Source organism: Panthera pardus, unplaced genomic scaffold (genome assembly GCF_024362965.1).
Source record: "Panthera pardus isolate Hobbes unplaced genomic scaffold, ASM2436296v1 HiC_scaffold_6, whole genome shotgun sequence".
NCBI classification, from domain to species: domain Eukaryota; kingdom Metazoa; phylum Chordata; class Mammalia; order Carnivora; family Felidae; genus Panthera; species Panthera pardus.
Genome location: NW_026526991.1, coordinates 125,587,400 through 125,610,775, shown reverse-complemented (window position 1 = coordinate 125,610,775; position 23,376 = coordinate 125,587,400). Strand labels below are relative to the sequence as shown.

The following is a 23,376-nucleotide window of genomic DNA, read 5'->3' as shown; positions in this document are numbered from 1 at the left end:
GAAGCCTGGCTTCCTAGTTCCATGCTGCCTTCCTGGAAAGAAAACAGGACTTCTTCTGACGGTAGAAGCAGTCCTTTGCTGTCTCCTCTCTGTGCTGCTCTCTTCTCGCTGGAGCCCTGTTCCAGCCTTTGCTCACCTCTCTGCCCTGCTGTCACCCAAACTAAACCCCTACCTTACAACACAGGGTCTTCTCCTAATCGAACTGACATTCTTTGGGCTTAGAGCTTAGCACAGTAAAAATACAACAGTATATAATTAAGTGCCCAATGGGTACTCCAACTCTGACTCTTCCTTCCCCCTTTTTAAAGAAAATGGCTTCTTTAAAATTTAAGACAAGTTTTAAACTTAAAAGTGCTTGCACCAGCTTGTGATTTCCGTCTCTATCCCCTCCTTACCTAACGGTAACCTCTCCCTGGGGTCCTAACTCCAGACTCTCTGCTCACCATCTACCTGCAGTGCTGATTCCATATTAGTCTTCCGTAAATGCTGCTCTCATCATATTACTCAGTGGAAAGCCTTCAATCCTTTATTTTCAACTGCATAAAATCTGAAGTGATTAATTTGACTTTTCAAGATTCTTTGTGATCTGGGTGTATCTCCACGTAGGCGATCTTATTTCTTGCTACTTTTTTGCAATATTCCTCTCAAAAAAAAAAAAAAAAGGCAGTCCCTTCACCCCTTCAAGAACACACATATGCCAACGTCCAAACTCCCCTTCTTTTTATGTGTACCTTGCCTGGAATGCCTTCTCTCCTGAGAATATGCTTTCCAGCACCCTATGAAGCCTTTCTTTTAAAAAAAAAATTTTTTTTTTAACGTTTATTTTTTATTTTTGAGACAGAGAGAGACAGAGCATGAATGGGGGAGGGTCAGAGAGAGGGAGACACAGAATCTGAAACAGGCTCCAGGCTCTGAGCTGTCAGCACAGAGCCCGATGCAGGGCTTGAACTCACGGACCGCGAGATCATGACCTGAGCCAAAGTCGGACGCTTAAACGACTGAGCCACCCAGGCGCCCCTGAAGCCTTTCTTGTTCAAGCCAGATCATCATGAACTTTCCTCCCTTTTAAACTTGCACATTGCTTCGAGCCTCTATCCAATGCATTAGCTGGCCCTTCAATATTGACTGTCCTGAACTGTTTATTATAGATTTGCACGCGTCACCCACTACCTTAACAATCAGATTTAAGTTCCCTTGGGCACAAATCTTGCCACACTTGTCTTCCGCCCCAAAGCATTGTAGAATACACTGGCTGATACTACTTAGACGGTTTAATCTGAAGTCATCTAGCCTGATGGGTACAGTAACTTAATATTAACGAGTCAGCAAAAATTCAGCTTCCTTTTAATGGGATTTCAGAACTAAGTTATTTTCTACATCTACAGGTCATATGGCCAGTAAAGATACAAACTTTATTCTAGGATTTGCCAAAGGTCTTTTGAGTGTCTCTTTCCATACAACCCACCTTTCCACTGATCATCTCTCAACAGAGCATGAATGAAGAGGGAATCTTAAAGCTAATGTTATAAGCCACATGCAATTTCTGGCTCATCCATCCAGATTAAAGATTAACTTGAGATGAAGATAGGACATCTGTAATAATAAATGTTATGTCATTGAAGAATATGTCATTTTAACCACTAGCGGTACTCAACATTTCATGACTTCCTGAATGGTGCCAACTGGCATGTATCATATTAAAGTCCGGGTTAGAAGACTCTGTTAAGAAATACAATGGCCTTACCTTTACATAATCATATATGCATCTTTGTGCACTACTTGGTGCCTCCAGAGCAAATGTTTTGAAGGTGAGTTTAATCACTTTGTTTACAGGTGCAACTATGAACCATACACAGTTTAAATTCTTGTCATATCTTCCATTGGAGTCAGAATCAGGAGAGGCAAAGGTATCGCTCGAACCTGTCAGATAACCACCACATCCTTGCTGAGGCCCTGTGTTAAAAACAAAGACACATCACTACGCAGACCAAAGGGAATAGATCTTAAATTTTACAGGGAGGGTTTTAAAAATCATATAGTTTCTAGTTCGGTCACACGTGCATGGACATTATCAGATGGTGCCCGGAGCTTCAGGTGGACACTATCAGATGGCTTATGCGGGTGTTGTTCCCACCGTATTAGCTTTTTTGTTCCACATTTCCTTTCTGCTCCTATCACCGACACTTTAGTCCCCATCTAGTCACCTAGAAAAGTGGGGAGTTGTATTTAGTTTTATGGGCATTTCGAGAACTGTGGATGGGATTTATTGAAGTTTTTCCTATCCTTCAAAAAATCCAAAAAAAAAAAAAAAATCCAATTTTATAGAAAATAAAGTATTTTGCATAACAAAACTTCTGGAAAGCATGACCATATTTTACTTTTATGTTCTGCGTTTATGAACACTATCAGATGGAAAACTGAATTTATGAAGAATTTACCCAGCACTCCAAGAAAATTGGTTCTCAAGAAACGTTTTACTAAATAATCTGTCAGAAAGAGGCTGAGGGGCATCTCATCTAACACTATCTAACACATACTAACACTACACATCTAACACTACTAACACTCATCTAACACACATCTAACACTAAGGTCCAGTTTATATTAAAACACTCTACATGTGTGATTTTTATTCCAAAAAGAAAGGGAAACTGAAAAGGAACTTAATTGGGGAAAAAAAGTCTACTTTGAAATTCATGATAAAAATACAAAAGACAGATAAAGAATACTCTCAAGGTGACAGAAACTTCTACTACAAAAAAATATAGAACAACATTATCAGAACATAGGACTTGGTTTTGTCCATTTCACAGTCCAAGGCAATTACTTCAGAAGTGACGTCAGAAGAGAGTAAAAGGAAGACAAAGTTATTGACGATTTTGAAACCGTGCACATGAGCTAAATTGAAAACAACCCTAGTAGGAATTGGGATTAAGTGGTCCAAAATAGTGTTCATAAAGCTTACATTCTGCACAAATATAGATCATTATTTGTTCCAAAGTTGAATCTCACTGACCCTGGCCTTTCATTTATCCATCTCGTTGTATTTATTGATCTGTTAACAGGGAAAGGATTGCTTTCGACATTAGGGGGCACCAATATTTTGGACTTGGAGCTCGGCAGGAAGTGGAAACACAGCAGCCCTCCTGAAATGAGGAGGGTATCAGTTGTGCAGTGTTTCTCAGTACAGGTGCATTATTTAGTAGGTCAGGCTGCCCTGTCCAGAGCTTCTAAGTCAGGTAAAATGATAGATTATTTGCAGAGTCAGATGTTTCCTAGAGTTGAAATGCATCCAAAGGCCCAATCCCTGATAAACCCATAGATGGTATCCAGGACAAAATTATTCTGAAAAGAAAGCAATGCCCAGGGCTGAACTGCATATTGCTAATGATTCTGCTCGTGTGAAACGGGCCCGCAAACTAAAGAAAGAGCCGGAATTTGCACAGCTTTTGTATCCAATGCAGACTGACTGTTACTTAAGAAAACCACTTAACCTGGGTGCCTGGGTGGCTCAGTCGGTTAAACGTCCCCCTTTGGCTCAGGTCACGAACCATGGTTTGTGAGTTCAAGCCCCGCATTGGGTCTGTGCTGTCAGCTCAGAGCCTGGAACCTGCTTCAGATTCTGTGTCCCCCTCTCTCTCTGTCCCTCCCCTGCTCACGTTCTGTCTCTCTCTCTCTCTCAAAAATAAATAAACATCAACAAAGGAAAAAGAAAACCACTTAACCTGATTGACACGCAAAACAGGGAAGAACAACTTCCCCTAACCGGGAAGAGTTAGGGTATTAATGAACTGACAAATGTATTTATTAAATATTGTTTTAATAGTCAAAAGAAACATATTTAACATTGAGGGGGGAAAAAATAAATGGTAGTCCAACAGCAGTGACAAGACAGATAAATGACGATAATACAATTCAGAAAATAATAGGTGCCATATAAGAGGCAGGAAAGTCTTGTGAGTTCTGCAGGAAGGGAGAGACTACTTCGGGCTGTGAAGAACGTAGAACGTCCAAGGAAGAGGTGACATTTGATTTGGGTCTTGAAGGGTAAACAGGACAAGACCGTGTGGAAATGGGATTGGGATTGGCACTTCTAGGTTCCTTCAGAACTTCACAACCAAAGGCGAAGTGTACAAGGATTTGGGTTATATGCATAGGAAAGCATGGTTCTGTTAGTAACAACGATAGAGTCCATGAAGGAGAATAACACGACTGGGAAACAGGACTCGCTGTTCTGGAGAGGGCCTCAACTGTCAAGATCATTGAGTTTGACCTTGAGAACCGTGTGCATTCTGTGCATAATGGGGATGCATTTGAAAGGTTTTTGATTAGAAGAGTGGGAGGGTCAGAATGCATTTTCTAATCACATCTGATGGAAACCCTATCTGGTGGTAGCATCTCACTCAAGGGAGCAGGACAGACGGAGGAAGGTAAGACCAGGAGAGAGGACACGCCAATGTCCTCTCCAGGACACGTGGGCTGGGGAGAAGAAGGGTGTAACACGCGGAGGTTTGTATGTGGGAAACTGGTGTTGCTGGGCTTTATTCTGTTCCTGCGTCAGCCTTAAAAATTACCTGTTATTTTTAAAAAGCTCCAACTCTCTTAGTACCACTTGTGTATTCATTGTTACTAACAGATTAATAAGGGCAAAATGACGACTGTACTTGGGCAGAGTGGGGGCTCTTATACACACTTAATATTCAGCAGTACTGGTGCCCCCAGGACTAAGGTCATAAGACAGACACACCCTCCCTCCAGGGAACCCAAAAGCAAACACACAAAATTCCTTGGTGTGGGCTGTCACAGACTGACTGATCGAATGGATGATTCTTTTTTTTTTTTTTTTTTTTTTTTAATTTTTTTTTTTTTAACGTTTATTTATTTTTGAGACAGAGAGAGACAGAGCATGAACGGGGGAGGGTCAGAGAGAGAGGGAGACACAGAATCGGAAGCAGGCTCCAGGCTCTGAGCCATCAGCCCAGAGCCCGACGCGGGGCTCGAACTCACGGACCATGAGATCGTGACCTGAGCTGAAGTCGGAGGCTTAACCGACTGAGCCACCCAGGCGCCCCTTTTTTTTTTTTTTTTTTTTTTTTTAAATTTTTTTTTTTTTAACGTTTATTTATTTTTGAGACAGAGAGAGACAGAGCATGAACGGGGGAAGAATGGATGATTCTTAACTCTTTAGCCTCTCTCTTGGCAGTTCATTAGAATGGACAGGGTTTACTTTTCTGTGCTCTGATGTGAGGCTTGCCCAAGTGACCTAAGAATATTAATGGGCTGGAAGTAGGAAGGGGTCTGAAGTGGGCTTTGTGGTTTTTGGCTGGTGCTCCTGTGCGCCATCCACCGGGAGCTCATGCCCTAGGTAGCTTCTGGTGAAAGACAAAGCGGGGTCACATAGAGCAGACTTGAACGCGCCCTGAAATATAAAGCCAAGTGCCGTCCTTCTGTGGCCTGGAACAGGCAGACGACGAGTCTGCTGAGCCACAAGTGACAACAATACATGCTGTGGGGATGAGCGCTGAATTTGGGTGATTTGTTATGCAGCATTGCTGTGGCAATAGCTGACCAAAACACAAATGGCTGGCTCGAGTTATTAAACTGTAATAGAGTGCATTGCTTAATTCACAGAATATACACACAGAATTTTAAAAAAGGAGAATTAACACGGTCTTCAGACAATCCTGGCCAAAATATTCAAATAACTGAAGTAAGCATAACATTATGTGAATGAATTCTATGATTCATACTATATTTGAATAATATTATATACTCAAATATACTATACTTGAGCAATATATTAATATGAGTGAATATAATTGACATAAGTATAATATTATATGAGTAAACACCTTTCGGTGTTTGTTTGGTGAAGGAAATGGTTATAGTTGCCCTATCCCCCCACTTTAGTACTTAAACATGGTACAACTGCTCTGTGCTTCTGCCCCTCCTACAGCAAATGGAACCATAAATGTTTGTATTTGGGGAAATATAGAGAGAAATATTAACCAAGAAGGATCCTTTACCAAAAATGTGCTTTGCCACACTACCAGTTCTGTATTTCTTTTCTTTTTTTTTTTTTTTAACATTTAATTATTACTAAGAGACAGAGCGTGAACAGGGGAGGGGCAGAGAGAGAGGGAGACACAAAACTGGAAGCAGGCTCCAGGCCCCGAGCTGTCAGCACAGAGCCCGACGCGGGGCTCGAACTCACACACCACGAGATCATGACCTGAGCCGAAGTTGGACGCTTAACCGACTAAGCCACCCAGGCACCCCCCCAGTTCTGGATTTGTATAGTTCAGCAAAAACATGACATAACACGAAGAACTCTGTGACTGTGAAATAGTTTCATACCCAAGAAATTAATATCTGTTTACTATATTCATATTTTTAAATCTCCCTGTCCTTTTTAACTAGTATCAACCCTTAACCTTGACACGTCGTTTAGCACCATAAATCCATCATCCTCCTTGTTACTACACACATTCTACCATCCAGCAAACTCTCATCCATCAGCACCCAGTTCATCAGTCATGTCCTGTCAGAAGCGCTCTGTAACGACACTCCCTATGCCCGAGAACAAATGTCACTCCAACCGTCTTCTCCACGTTGGAAACACTTCCTACAAAAGAGCTACTTCTTTAGAGAAAGAAAACGTTTGGCTACAGAAATAGTGGAAATATAAACCCATTGTAAGCAGTGAAATGTGGGTTGAGCTCTACTTAATTAAAAATCAGTAACCAAATCCTAAATGATTGCCCTCCAGGAAATTAAACCTCAGAATGAAGCTCAAGCCAGGACAAATCTGACAAAGCAAAATAGTTATATTATCTAAGACAAAACATCTTGAAGCCTTTAGTGGGGACAGATACATTTCTAAATAGTTATCATGAGGATTGACATTTTTGTGGCTGCCGTTACATTGTGGCTGACATGCTATGGAGGTCTTCTGGATAGGATCTCTGCCTGCCTCTGGACGGCTACCACTTGGACACATGGCAAACGGGAAGCCATACTTACAGATAAAGACTGGCCTGACTTCAGGCATTTTCCTGTTCCCCAGTGAGCCAGCTGGGGCTTTAGCCGGTAGTTAAAGGAAGCAGATAGAAGCACAGGAAACAGAACACAAACCCTTTAAAGCTGGTGCTTCGGGGAAATGGGGGTGCACCAGATTAGCTTCCCTTCAACCACACAGGACACAGGGCTAGCGCTCCAGAACCCTTTCTTGGAATAAATCTGTGATTTTCAAAGCTGCATTATTCAATTGCCCTACAGCCATGAATTCATTTTTAAAAATTCAGCTAGGTTCCAGATGAACGTGTTTCATCTTTTTCTCTAAAAGCAGATTGGATTTATTTTTCTATCCCCCTAACCTCAAACAGGCATGACCTTTTAGGTATTATATTTATGTTATACTAGAAAAACAATTTAGTGGTTTTTGTAACACGAATTGTGTGTTTTTGTTTTCATTTGTTTGTGTTTGGTAACGTGACTCAATTGGACTCATTGTAAAAATCCTAATTTGAGACCCAGCCTAATTTAACTTAGAATATGTACTTAGTCTGGTAATATTTGGGAAGCATAAAACTAAAATACTAAAAGAAGGGTAATTTCAGCAACTAATCAGTAGCTATAGTCACTAGAAAAAGAGTAATACAATGTATAACAAACTTAGGAGAATTTTATCATTATCTTTCTACTAATTTCGCATTATTTAGATATTACTGAAAACACTTTATGTATGCATCATCAGTCTACGTGCATTTCATGAGAATTAGTCTCACTAACTTTGAAATTTTAAAAATGATTTGCTAAATCAAATGTTCTGATCATATTATCATGTCAACTGTTGCAGGAAAGGATTTAGTACGATCCGACTTGCTTTCATGATAAAAACTCTCAGCAAACTAAGACTAGAAAGGAATTTTCTCAACTTGACACAAAGTATCTATAAAAATCTGCAACTAACATGATATTAATGGTGAAAAACTACATGTTTTCCTTGTAAGATGAGAAACAAGGCAAGGATACCTTGTTTTCATCACTCATGTTCTACATCATTTTGGAATTCTTGACAGTTAATAGGCAAAAAGAAATATATAGACAGACTGGAGAGGAAGAAATAAAATTGCCACTATTTTCAGATGTAGAACATCCCAAGGAATCTGCGTAAAAATTCAAAAACTAGTGAGTTCAGCAAGAACTCAAAATACACGAACAATACACAAAAGTCAGTCACATTTCTATATTTGAATAATAAACATATGGAAACCAAAATTAAAAATATGATTGCTCCAAAGAAAACTAAATCCTTGGGTATACACTTCATGAAACGTACACAGGATCTGTGTGCTGAAAATGACAAAATGATAAAAGAAATCGGAGGAGACCTAACTAAACGGAGGGACATACATGTTCACGGACTGGAAGACACAACATAGTAAAAATGTCAATTATTCCTAAATTGATGCACAGGTTTAATGTAATTCTTATCAAACCCCCAGCAAGATCTTTCTGTTTCTATTAAAAAATGCTCACTTAAAAAAAAAAAAAAACACGCTCATTTTAAAATTTAAATGGAAAACTATAGGCCCTTGAATATTTAAAATGATCTTGACAAGAAGAATAAAGTTGTTCTCCACCTTATATCCCAAAGCATCACCAAAGGTTGCGCCGATCAGCCTGTAGCCTCTGAAATGGCATGACCTACAACATGATACATGTTTCTCCTTCTTCATAGAATGTTTTCCCAATGAATGCCTTTTCACTCTCCCAAGCTAGTCCTATTTAAAGCTAAGATTTATTACATGCTAAATGAGTGCCAGGGAATTTTTTAGTCTAACCTTCACCACAACCTTATCAGGTAGTTATTATTAGCATGCCCATTTCAGAGATGAGGTAATCAAGATGTAGAGAGGAAAAGTGTCCAAGGCCAAACTTGTTGGGATGTACAAGAACTGAGTTTGCACCTAGGAAGTCTTGCTCCTGAGCTTACACTCTTTTTTTTTTTATAATTTTTTTTTAACATTTATTCATTTTGAGAGACAGAGAGAAACAGAGCACAAGTGGGGCTGGGGCAGAGAGGGAGACACAGAATCCAACACAGGCTCCAGGCTTTGAGCTGTCAGCACAGAGCCTGACGTGCAGCTTGAACTCATGAACCGTCATGTCCTGAGCCAAAATCGGATGCTTAACAGACTGAGCCTCCCAGGCGCCCCTAGAGCTTACACTGTTAACGATCACACTACAGTTCAGGGTTCACACTCTGTAATGCTTTCTCTAACAATCCTGTGTCCTTTTTACTCAACACCAAGGAAACACAGGTCCTTCTTTTCTGCCTCCACTGTCCTTGGCACATTCTTCTGTCAAAAAGCATTTATTATCCCAAATTTACAATTACTTACTCTTCTACTTTTAAAAAAAATGTTTATTATTTTTGAGAGAGAGAGAGAAGAGAGAGAGAGAGAGAGAGAGAGATGGGGGAGGGGCAGAGAGAGAGATGCACACAGAATTTCAAAGCAGGCTCCAGGCTCTGAGCTATCAGCATAGAGCCTGACGTGGGGCTTGAACTTACAAACCGTGAGATCATGACCTGAGCTGAAGTCGAAGCTTTACCGAATGAGCCACCCAGGACCCCCTAACTCCTCTACTCTAAAAAAAAAAAACAAAACTTTATTTAATGAGAAAGAAAGAGAGAGAAAAAGAGAGAGAGAGAGCTCCTGTATGCACGAGCAGGGGAGGGGCAGAGAGGGAGAGAGGATCCCAAACAGGCTCCATGTTGTCAGCACAGAGCCTGATGCAGGGCTCGATCCCACACACCGTGAAATCATGACCTAAGGCAAAATCAAGAGTTGATACTTAACTGCACCCAGGCACCTCCTAACTTGAATCAACCTCTCAAGAATACGGACCTTGTTCAGTTCATCTTTGTATTCGCAAGAGAAGTTCACTGCCTACACAGCAAGTAGCTGGTGAATACTTTTGAATAAACAATGAAGGAATGAATAGAAAATGTAAATAGTTATTAGGTGGATCTTCGCATCTATGCTGAGTTTACAAGGGGAATTCTTGGAATTAAACATATTTCTTGATTTATAGAGTTGTTATTATATTATAAACATGTATTCGATGTATACAAAACAACGTTTTTGTCCAATGTATTAACGTGTTTTTAAAGCTAACTTAGTTGATTTTTACGGCATATTTGATGGTCAAGAGACAATTAGCAGGATAACAATAAAACATCACTAAAAGATTTAAAACCCTGCCTGAGCAGTGGAAAATGCTTCTGTAGCTAAAAATTTGCAATGAAAAATCATGTTAGGTCTATTACTTAAGAAAATTTAATCTCTGAGTATTAGGTTTCAGCAAGCAGAGCAAATTTAATCATTTGTAAAACAGAGGATACGCGAATGTGCAAACTACACTATATAAAAGAAGTACGACTTACACCGAAAGAATGGCTATTAGCAAAAAGACGAGAAAGAATGAAGCATTGGTGAAGATATGGAGAAAAGGGAGGCTTCTTGCACTGTTGGTGGAAATGTAAACTGGTGTAGCCACTGTGAAAAACAGTACGGAGTTTCCTCCAAAAATTAAAAACAGAGCTACCCTATAGTCCACCAATTCCCCTTCTAGGTATTGATCTGAAGAAAATGAAAACAGTGATTTGAAAAGACACAGGCACTCCCATGTTCATTGCGACATTATTTAAAACAGCCAAGTAATGGGGGCGCCTGGGTGGCTCAGTCGGTTGAGCGTCCGACTTCGGCTCAGGTCATGATCTCGCGGTCCGTGAGTTCGGCCCTGCATCGGGCTCTGTGCTGACAGCTCGGAGCCTGGAGCCTGTTTCAGATTCTGTGTCTCCCTCTCTCTGACCCTCCCCCATTCATGCTCTGTCTCTGTCTCAAAAATAAATAAACATTAAAAAAAAAATTAAAAAAAACAGCCAAGTAATGGAAGCAAAAGAAATGTCCACAGATGGATGAATGGATAAAGATGAGCAATATACAGACAAAGATGCGCACACACACACACATGCGCACACACACACACACACACACACACTGGAACATTACTCACTCATAAAAAAATGAAATCTTTCCATTTGCAACAATATGGGTGGACCTAGAAGGTATTATGCTAAGTGAAATAAGTACAGACAGAGAAGGACAAACGCCATATGACTTCACTTATGGGTTGAATCTAAAAATCAAAATAAATGTGGGGAGGCTGGGTGGCTCAGTCGGTTAAGCCGCTGACTTTGGCTCAGATCACGATTTCTCAGTCCGTGAGTTCAAGCCCCGTGTCGCGCTCTGTGCTGACAGCTCAGAGCCCGGATCCTGCTTCGGATTGTGTGTCTCCCTCTCTCTGTTCCTCCCCTGCTCCTGCTCTCTCTCTGTCTCTCAAAAATGAATAAATGTTAAAAAAAAAAAACTTAAAAAATCAAAATAAATGATCAAATGAAACAGACTCATAGATACAGAGAGCAAATGAATAGTTGCAGGAGTGAGGGGATTGGATGAAGTGGGTGAAGGGGACTAAGTGGTACAATCTTTCAGTTACAAAAAAAAAAAGTAAGACATTGGGATGTGAAGCACAGCATAGGGAATACAGTCAATAATATTGTAACAACTTTGTATGGGGACAGATGGTAACTAGACTTACTGTGGTGACCATTTTGTAACGTATATAAATACTGAAACACTATGCTATACACCTGAAACTAATGCAATATTGTATGTCAATTGTTCTTCAATAAAATAATAACAGAAGGATGGCTTTATTTACTTAACATTGACAATTACAAAATCAAAGTCAGAAAAAAATCTTTAAATGTTCTCTTTGGAGAGAGCAGGCTTAATAGCAAAGCACTATTTAACCGTCATAAAATAGATTGTAATATAAAAGAATTTACGGAATTCATAAAGCCAGACAAAGTTTCCCACAGCTTTTTAAAAAATCATTTAAATGGGGACACAGAACCATGTGGTTGTTCTTCTTGATATATTAGCTTGTGCGCTGTGCTCAGGATATTTCAACTTTCGTTACTCTGGTGGAGACAAAATGGAGACAAGGATTACTTTCCCACTTCTGCTCAAGACTTGCCAAGTGACCTTGGCAAGTCACGTAATGTCTTTGTGACTTAGTTCCTCATCTCATAAACTCATCTTTATAAGAGTACCAATCAGGGCTAAACCATAAAAATACATGTCCAACTCACTTCATTTTGTCAGAATCCTGTGGTAAGGAATTTTACTAAATTGGAAGGCATAATTTGGGGCTAGGTTTTATTTGTTACACAGAGATTTATTACCCTTACATTCCAATGCAACTGTATTCCACATAACTGTGCTAATTCTTTATCAAAATGCCATGGAAAGCCAATAAAACAGATGTGACATTTACCTGTCAACATCAGAAGACAATGTTATTTTATGGCATATATTCTGTGATATGGTAGAATTATACTAATATAATATGTATTGTGAGCTATAATATGCATCTATTAAATGTATATTGCATATACATATATGTTATATATTCATACATGATATTTCATGTAAACATTACTTATAAACATTACAAATATATAGTATAAAATATATGACTATATATTTATTTATAAATTGTAAAGATAGCCTAGTATAACAAAAATATAACTGTTTTAGAATATAAAATTATAATACAAATATTATATAATATTAATCTTATAGATATGATATAATATGATTGCTGTAGTTACACACACTGTTTATGTAATATAGCCTATGGGCTTATGTACTATTTGGGGCTCGGTACAAATTGGAATGCTGTTATTAGAAAGCAGGTAGCAGCAAGAAGATGAAAGCAGAGAAAAGTAGCTCAGTCTACCCCAAACAGGAATTAGAGACATGACCTGCCTGTCAGACAACTCACCCCAGAATCCCTCTTCGTCCCTGGCTATGTTTACTGACTGCCACAGAGATGATGTGGGTTGATTAGGAAAAAGGCGAATCTGGGAGACAATTACACCTGGTTCAAAGCTTGGCTTTGCCTCTTACAACACGTTGACCACAGACAAATAACTTAATCTCTTAACTTCCTATTTCTTCCTTTGTAAAATGGGACCGTCCCTGTCTTGTGGGCAGTTGTGTAGATTAGATGAGACCATCCAGGGAAAGCCCCTGTGCTACATCCAGAGCATAATGGATGCTCCGGGACAGGTGGCCACTGTCATCACGCCTTGGGAGTTTGTGATGTCTTCACTTGGGAGTGAGCAGAACATACGGCTACTGCACATTAACAGATTTGTTTGTGTATAAAATGACAAGAAGAATACAGCCCCATGGTCCTAGTGATGTTTTGTTTCTGAACTGATTTATAACCAAAGAATTTTTTTAAGTGTTTATTGCTGACCAGAGATAGTTTGCTTTTATGCTCCTGCAAATGCTACATCAAAGTCAAGCTGATCTGAGTAAGGATAATAATTATTATAGGGGATCTATGGTTACAAATAATGTAACTCAAAGCACCTGGGTTTGAGAACATCTGCGATGAGGCGGGGTTCCATTTTGAGAAGGGCTGATGTGGTTTAGGTTATGCAGAATAATTGCTTTCCAGGTCTTGTGCATCTGAATGTTTCCCAGTGTTATCTTACGGTTTACCACTAACTCAATTTTGTCACTCAGCTTGGTCTCCACAGCACCAACTGGTTTTATTTCCCCAGTGACCGCTCTACTCTTGGAGACCAGACACAGCAATCAGGTCATTGCAGAGGTGGGGGCGGGGGTGGGGGTGGGAGCACAGATTCTGATGTTGGAATACATTTTAATAAAAATCTTTCCTTTCCTTTTACTGACCTGGAATTTTACTCCTGTCTACTTGCCTTCATAAGGTTTTGGTGAACCAAGCATTGTTGTTTTCTTTATCGAAGCCCTGCGTTCTCGGCTCAGCAAAAAAACCTTCTCAGCAAAACCCACCAAGAAGAGATTGCAGATAACCTTGGCTTTGACATCATCTCTCAAGGGAAGTCCAATCAACAGTGAAATTTAGAAGGCTTAACAAGGGCGGAAATAAGCTTAGTCTAATTTTCTACAAATGGGTGTACCATTTCAGCTCATCTCATTCTCAGACTTCATCAGAGGGAGCAAATGACATTAAAAGAACAGACAAACGCCAGTGCTTTCGAGTAATACCCTCATTATTGCTAAACTGAGAGTTACTAGAGCAATGATTTATAAAATTATTCAAGTTTTAACTCAATTCTCTTATTGTATTTGTACTTTTAAAAGTAATATGGTTTGGCAGCTTTTATCAGGCTGTCAGGAAGCACATGGAAACGTACCCATATCAATATTTAGAGTTACTGGATATACTTAAGTTTATTCTTTTATTGTTTAGCTACAGATTTTTAGAGTGCCTCTCAACGTCCAAACATAACACCAAAACTGTGAAACTAAGAAATAACTAGAAACCAGAGTCTGATTCTGACATGTTGTGATATTTTTCTCCATCTTTTTTGACTATATTTTCCATCTTTGGGGCTGCAACTCTCGTTGCCTTTGTCAGTCTCCCTTTCCTTCTTCTCCTGTCCCCTCTTACAAACAAAGTCAAGTTCAGCTCCCTTGGCTCTCTCCCACTGCTCCTGGTGCCTTCTTTTAGCATGTTAGGGAGCCGTTTTCCACATGTTACGGCAGTGGGCAAAAATCCAGAGAGCAGACGCACATGACCCAAAGGTTGAGTGTCATCTAGAAGTCCTGATTCTCTTGGTATGAAAATGATCCAAGTTTCCACCCTGAGTCACAGCTGAACTGTATGAACCATGATTGGGAAGGAGGCGCATCTAGATATAATAATGTAGAGTCTATCATTTATATTACCTATAAGGTAATTGTTAAGGAGGTGCAATGTGCCCATTTATTCTTCAGAACAGTCAACCAGCCAATAGTGGTGGAGTATTACGCGCTAGACCTCTGCCAGGCATTAGCATTTAACCAGAATTTAGCTTTTGATTTCAGTTATAGTTATAAAACAAACATTAGGGTTTGCTAGTTAGATTTCAGTGCAAAGTGAGTAAGAACAAACAAAAAGATCAAGGCACCCTGGAGTGGTCCTGTTGATGATAATGACCCCAGCTGTACACACACCTCTTCCCCACCTTGGAGATAGGGTGGGGAAGGTCACGCAACCTTGCAGAAATCCAAGACCTCAACATTACTTTCTGATGACATAACAGCCTCTCTCTTTGACATCTAAGGAACTGTGCACAGGGATTAGCTACTTTATCCCCATCACATTCTTAAAAGAAAGAAAGTGATAATGTTTCAAACTTTTCTTTTTTCAGTAGATAAAAATGGAGCTCAAAAATGTTACAGGACCTTTCTAAAGCATCTTACCAGACAACGATGCAATGGAGCATTTATGTCATGGCCACCTGCTTTCCCGTCTATGGCTCTTCCCATCTGGGCACATTCCCATCTTGTGGAGCACGATTCATTTTGTCCTTGTTAAACGTGCACTTTGGTATTTTTGCCATTGTCTCACAGCAAGGTCTGTGAACCTGACCGTATTGCCACCTGACTAGTTCTCCATATGGTGAACACCCCAGCTAGCGACTGGGAGTGGCCTCATCCTCAGCACGCGGGCTGTGGGTAATGGGGGGGCTGGGAGCTTTAGTCATACATCCAGTGTTCACAGTCTTAGGGGAAGAGAACCTCTTGTCCCCAATCCTGTCATCTTCCCCAGGGTGACGTCTTTGTCCTTCTAGGACATGTCATCCTGAAGGGTCACTTTTTACTCTCTCCTGGGCTACTCGCTGAGCAAAATGCCTACCAACCTCACACCTAATTAGGCCAGGGTCGGTTTTGACCCCAACATTTTGCTGAAGTGTTATAGAAGACATTACTTTAAAATACACATGAAAGTACCACGGCACTGCACAAGTAAATGTACTTTAAATCCCTGATCTAATCAAGTATCTAGAAGCCTGATGCCTAACGTGACAAGCATGTTGTGAGTAAGACTGACTAAGCAGCACCCTGCCATGAGACCGGGACAGTAAAAGGCAACAGGGGCCTTGATGGTTTAAAAATACATTTGCAAGCCTGAAATGCTTCACAGGACATACATGTGAGCACAGTCGTGGCCAAACCAGCCACTGGTGGTCAAGGAGGGACAAAAATTCAACCAGCAGAAGTGAACAGACTATAGGGCACTTAAAAATGTCAATTCTGCACTATATATAGCATTCCCATTTCAGCCAAACCCACAGGACTGATGGCTTTTGAAACTTGATAAGATCATCGATACCAGTGACAATCAGAGGAAAGCAATGCACGCTCTTGAGAAAACACTCAGGTAATTTCAGAGTTGCACAGATCCCTAAAGCCCAGGATGATCCCTTTCCTGGTTATCTTCTTTCAGGATGAATTATTCATGGAATGCTGGGGTGCAGGGGGAGAGAGAGGAAGGCAGATTAATGTTACAGTTAGATGTGAGCCCCCATGAAGGACCTGCCTTCCTTTCTTTTTACCTTACGCCCTGTGCATTACAGTCCTGGAATACAGAAGGAAACTCTGTTTCCCTACACATTTAGTAATTGACACAAACTATAGGATATTTCCCCCAAATTTGTTCTGACCCATCAGCAATACAAACAAAGGAGTTCACCTTATGATCACAGACTTATACGAATGGGGCTCTTTACTGACCTCTGAAACGTTGAAGTAAATTACTGTCAAGTGTATAATGTAAATAGTGAATGTGCAAAACTCCAGTGCATGTCAAGATGAACGAAACTGGGATGTCAAAGGCTAAAATGGTCTCGTCTTCACAGCAATTATTTACTCTGTGAAAATACTGTTTTCCGGACTGACCCGCACATCCCCCGTCAAAAATTCAGTTGACTGTTGACTGTCGGGTCCACACAAGGCTCTTTCCCCTCTTTACGGAAAAATGGGGTGGCTTTCGATGGGTGAGACAGATGTGAAAGGTGCAGCTTACTGGCTAGTTTTTTTGTTTTTTTGTTTTTTTTTTAATGCAGATCTGTAACTAAAAGGTTCTATAAGCCCTAGAATTCAATCTAATGTTATTGCTCTTTCCCCCACTTCCTTACCACAAACAAACAAACAAAAATCAAAATTGAAAAGTTATGCAGAGTGATCAGCAAACTCACCTGTGTGGTCTTGAAAGCTTTGTGAGACCAAAGCAATATGAAACGGTAACACCGAGGTTTTCAGTAAAAAATTACTATTAAAGATTACCTAAAATTACTTCTTAGATATTTCCAAGTGGCCAACGGCAATTACACAGATGAAAAAGAGGTCAAAGTCATCATCATGAAATGCAGTGGTCACACAACTCGGGCAACTAATGACAGTCCACTTTTTGTTCCCTGCACTTGAACCCTTCCTATAACCGTGACCAGAGGAAAGCAGTCATTGACTGATAGAGCAAAGTGCTCATACGTGAACAGTGCCTCTGACAAGGCAAGATTTTTCCTCCTGTGCTGCTTCACTCCATCAAATCACAATAAGTCCACAGATGCCTTCTTTGTAGCTCAGAAAAACAACACGGTCATTAACGAGGCTGGGGAAACACTGACTAACTCGGGAAGCTTTGTGCAGATGACAACAGCGTGGAGCACTTTAAGACCATTTCAATGGTCGTGTGAGAATAGATTAGGAAAAAAGGAAAACAACTTGAAAGCAGGTAGCAAGAACAAATGCAAATATATGTCATTTGATTCTAAAGTCCGTGCTAAAGGCAAGAATGTGTGAATTCTTTCGTGTATTAAAAAATAAAATCTCCAAAGGCAAATGAATTTTTCTTTCAAAACAGCCTCTGCGTTTTGCACACCACTTCGCGTAGGCAAGTCTATTGAGGCAATACTCCCTGTCTGCCCGTGAGGCTGGCTCTCAAGTTACTGTTGATCGAGCCAAGTACGATAGGTGGCAAAGTGGTTTTCTGATACAGTTTGTCATGACGTCTGCATTTTGTTAGGAAGCCTTCACACCACGAACGTCTAATTGCTTCCCTCAAGAAATGCACAAAAAAGCGACACATCAAACGTAAAGAAAGCTTAAGGTAAGCTTTGCTCTGTATCAGAGGGATGAAGGTGATCCACAGCATGGGGTAAAGAGAAAGAAAGAGTTTCAATAGCGACTCAGAAAGCTTATTGCAGAAAACGTCTCAGGTCTCTTTAAGTCTTCACTCACAGGGAATGCGATTCGTTTGGTGAGCTGTTCATTGGCAGAACATGAATCACATCTATATCCAAATGGAGGAATCAAAGCACTTTGCAGAGTCAAACGTAAGTTTTCTTAGACTGTGCCATTGACGCTATGAATATAGATAAACAGAATGGATTAACTCATTTAGAGTTTAAATGACTCAAAGCTCTGAGTCCATTTTATATAATTACTTCTCACACGCAGTGGGAATAAACGGTCTTCAATTTAACCTCACGTCTAGCTTTTCCTTTCACCTCTAGAAGAAGACTTCCAGATCATTCTCTCCAGCCCAAATTGCTTCTCGAGGATCAATTTCCTCCTGTATTTCTCCACTTAGGTATCTCTGAGGCCTCCAACCACAACTGCTCCAAACTAGTCGAGTATTTCTTCCCTAAATCTTAGCCTCCTAAGGTGCCACTATCCAGAAATCGTCAAATCCTCTCCTCCTGCAATATGTCACCAACTTCCACACTGTACTCCCCACGCACTCTACCTTCTCAGTTTCTCTGAATTCTTACCTTTCCTTCATTTTCCATTCCCACTGTGCCAATGTGAGCCTTCAACCTTTCCCATCCAGAATTCTGCAGTGAGCTTCTTCTTGTCAGGTCACGGGTTCCCTCCTCTCCAGCCTTCCTCCACCCTGCTACCACTGTCACCTTTCCAGAAAGAAGTCAAGTCTGGCCATGCAGTTTTTTCTTAAAATCCTCCCAAGGCTCTTCATCATTTTAAAGATAAAGGCAACACAGGTCATGAGGCCTTTTTTCCTTGATGGAGCCCTTGCCTGCTTTTAGGCTAAAATTCCACCATTTCTGTCAGTGATAAAATGAGGCTCAGGTCTCATTAGAGATGGTTGTGTACGTAGAGTTTACCTTTGTATACCTAAGAGGTATATTAGTTGAGTCATTTTTTTTAATGTTTATTCATTTTTGAGAGACAGAGACAAAGCGCAAGTGGGGGAGGGCCAGAGAGAGAAGGAGACACAGAATCCGAAGCAGGCTCCAGTCTCCGAACTGTCAGCACAGAGCCCGACACGGGGCTCGAACCCACGAACCGTGAGATCATGACCCGAGCCGAAGTCGGATGCTTAACCGACTGAACCACCCAGGCGCTCCATTGAGTGATTGTTTTTTTAATCAAAATACAGCATATGTAATTTTTAAAACCAAAACGTTATGTGACCTATTCCTCAAAATTTAAATGAAAAGCAACTTTGGTCAGGTGAAAAAAAATAAAGCAGAAAAATAACAGTCATGAAAAATAGATTCATATATCCACAATTCTTACCCAGTGTCTGACGGAAAGTTATTTTCCAACCTCTTGCTGTTTGAAACGAATCTGTCTTGAATACCAGAAGCATGCTGTTATTGTTGCTCTTAATATTTGGTGGAAGAATGGACCCACAGAATTTTCCAAGAAGAGGATTACTGATGTTAGAACCATCATAAATTGCCAGATAGTCTTGGGAGCAGAAGGTGGAGGGAACCACATCAAAATCACTAAACCTGTGGAATGAACCTTGTTAATACTGATGTTCTCCATTTGGATTTCCATTACAGTATACCTTTAGTTCTTGTAAAAGAACAAAAGGAACCAAAAAATCAAAAAATAAATAAAAATAAAAATAAAAAAAGACAAAGACAAAGACTAGAAGCAGAATATCCATGCTTTACCTGATAGAAAATATTGGAAACAATATGCTGTGTTACTGATTTGATTGCTATAAGCGAAAACTGACATTTAAGATCACTGTGGTTGTTAACAGGAACTTCACCACACATCCCCAGCTCTCTGCCTTCCTGATGTTTGGGAGAATTGCCCATCTGTGCACACTCTGAGGTTCACCATGGCCCCAAGACTTGCTTTGGCCACAGAAATGTAAGCAGTAGTGATACGCATTACTTTTTGGAAGATGTTTTTAAAAAGTTACTACTCAGTTGGCCATACTGCCTTCCCACTACACTGATGGACCATGGATTCAAATGTAGAAATGAAGCTTCTGTCAGCCTAGGCTGCTGAGTGACCAGGCCACATTGGACATACTCATACAGGTGAGGGTGAGAAATGAGCTCATGAAGCTACTGTGCTTTGGGCTTGCTTGTTACCACTCAAAACTATCCTGACAGATATATCCTTAGTTTTACTTTTATGGCCTGAGATACTATATGGATCTAAGGCCTACACTCTGTCATTTCAAGTAACTAATCCCAGAGTTCCCAAACAATCAAGCCTTTCCACATGGTTTATCTTTAGGATTTTAGGGTGTGTTGACTATAACATGTTTTTTCTTAAACCTATTTGAATTATTTGATATCCTTCCCTCATTGTTTTGGAAGTTCTTCTGCTTTCTCAGTTTTTTTTTTCTTTTTGCTAGCAGCTACAATAAATAACATATCGGCAGAATAATTTGAAAATATCTAATTTGAAAATTCCTTTTAAGAGCCTGAAGGAAAAAAAAAAAAGATCGGTAAATTCTTTTAAAGCTTTTCATTAGTTCAATTTTTTCCAAGCTGGTGATTAAGAACAAGATGAAAAATTCTTTATTTTCTTTAACCACATGTAATATTTAATGTCCTGATGATGATGATGATGATGATGATGATGATGGTGAGGGCAGAGCAATAGCCAGGTCATTTCTAAAAATACTGCATTTATTTTCATCCTCCTTGGATGACGCATTTATTTTCCCCAATGTGCATTCACAAAGAAAGATAAAGATGTGAGTTTCCTAGAAGACTCAGAGAGGCTTTGGCTTTTTATGTTGTATCATTTTTCCCAGAGCACAGAAAATATGTGGAAAGTCCCATTGATAGAAAAGTTTATTTCGCCAGCATACTTTGGGAGCACTGGTGGAGGAAGTCCTCTTTTACAACTGTCTACAACCTCTTTAATGCCTGAGGTAGTATCTCTTTCATCGGCTTTAGGTTCTTGGAAAGAGCCTAATAAATAATTTTCCAAACATGCTGACATGGACTTTGACTATGATGAGCCCAGGGCCCAGCGAGGAAACAGAAATATACGTTATCAACATATGTAGTATATAGATCAACTATAATCCTGCGGACATAGAAGCAAATGCTGTCGCATCATGGCAGATGACAAGACTGACTCCTTACACTTCTGTTCATAGGCCTCCTGCTCTGGACCATCTGACAGCTTTGGTTTATTCTTTTGTTCCTAAGACTTAAAGGGCTTTTTCACCCTTTGGGCACAGCTTCGTTACAAATAATCCCAGGGGAGATCGGCTTTCTTCAAGATCCAGTCTAGAGACTACTTACTGTCTGCTACAGGAACCCAGTCAGGCTGGGTGAGACTTGTCTTTACGTCCAAAGACCCGTTTGATATATGAGGTCCCTGGAGGCAAAGTGCAGAAAGGATATCGTTTTTAGGGATGAAAGTGATCACAAACATTTAGTCGGGGTGGCAGGGGGCTAGGTAGGGGAGAACCTAGCCCGTCAACCTTCTATAAAGAATTCTAGATTGCTGTGAACCACACCAGCTTTCAGAGTTTTCTGCCTTAAACTGTATATCACTGAAATACAAGACTTACAAATACGTCATCTCAGATGAATGTGATTTTGAACTTTATCACTTATAACTGGAGGTCGTATTCCCTTACTCAGTCCTGCGGGGAGTAGGTAGGATTAGGGGGCAGTTTTACTGATGATATAAGCGATATTGAATAGCACCAGTTTAGAGGTGTTCTGATACATGGATAAAAATACACTTCTTAAGTAGTCAGGAAATATTTGCCCTTCAAGAGATAGCACAGGGAAATATTAAGGACATGGCTTTGGGAGAAAATATGATGTGAATTCAGATTTTGAGTCTTCATTTAATAGCATATCACATTGAGAAAGTTATTTGACCCTTCTAAGCCCCAGTTTTCTCATCAGTAAACTGAGTTTAATAATAAATACCTCATATGACTGTTTTCAGAATGAAAGAAGGGAATTAAGTGAAGTGTCAATTAAAGTCCCTTGTGTATATAATAAGTGTCCAACAAATGGATACTACTTTCTCTTGCTGTTCCCAAGACAGGTTTATAATTTTACAACCCATTATACGAGGCTCTTTGGAAACTGTTGGAAAATTATAATATTCATTTTCACTGGTGGAGTGCCTGCTTTTCTCCCTAATCACTACTGGCTTGTGTGGGAGGAAGGATACCCATTTCCTGGATTTATACTTCACTCTCAACAAAAATTTCACTCTCCCTTCCTCGAGGTTCCCTTATATACCTCCAAGAAGAATCAGTGTTCTTTATCGTGAAGGACTGTCTTTTCCATAAATAGAGCTGAACATATTTTAAAGAAGGTACATCTGTCTTACATACTTGAGCTGTATCACTCTGTCCTCTCTGCCGATGATGGTGTACAAACAGTATATATTGTTGGGGTAGTCTGAATGTGCATAGGCAGGGCTCCTGATGACCCCGATGGAGAAGTTGAACACACCGCCACAGGCTGCAATAGTAAACAGAGAACAAGTATTACTCATAGTATGAAAGAATAATTTTGAGATACCCTTTCTATTGTACCTTTTCCCCTAAGAGATATAACAATCATCTGTGTTAAAAAACTCAACCCCCCCTTCATTGTTGTTTACAAATAATATTGATTGTTCCACTGAGCTCAGAGAAAGAGACAGTAAGGGAGTAGAAGCAGGGAAGAATACTTTAAGACACATCTTGGAATAGAATGAGTCTGAGTCAAATTAATGACCAGAATGAAAATAATGAGAAAGAACATTTCATGTGGTTGGGGTATAACTACCCTTTCCTTTCCTAACGTGGTTTTTTTTTTTTTTTTAAGTTTTTAAAATTTATTTATTTATTTATTTATTTATTTATTTATTTATTTATTTATAATTGTTGCTAGAGAGAGAGACAGAGCACAAGCAGAAGAGGGGCAGAGAGAGGAGACACAGAATCTGAAGCAGGCTTCAGGCTCCACGCTGTCAGTACAGAGCCCGACATGGGGCTCGAACTCACAAGCTGTGAGATCATGATCTGAGCTGAAGTCGACCATTTAACCAACTGAGCCACCCAAGTGCCCCTTCCCTATGTTTAACTGACAGATTGAGAGGGATGACAGAGATAACTGGAAGCTTAGAAAAGGCATGCAGATTTGTTGTGAGCATCTGAACCCAGGAAGGATTGTGA

At 40.1% G+C, this 23,376-nt stretch overlaps 1 protein-coding gene across 1 annotated transcript in view; it reads right to left on the bottom strand.

Moving 5' to 3' along the window:
• The window catches only part of CUBN (cubilin), a 273,842-nt gene that overhangs the window by 18,682 nt on the left and 231,784 nt on the right, over positions 1-23,376 (bottom strand). Inside the window, exons 58-60 of the mRNA XM_019460669.2 lie at positions 22,549-22,678; positions 19,500-19,717; positions 1,745-1,953 (exon numbers count right to left, since the gene is read on the bottom strand). Of these exons, the coding sequence (XP_019316214.2) occupies positions 1,745-1,953; positions 19,500-19,717; positions 22,549-22,678 (557 nt within the window). The remainder of the gene's footprint in view (positions 1-1,744; positions 1,954-19,499; positions 19,718-22,548; positions 22,679-23,376) is intronic.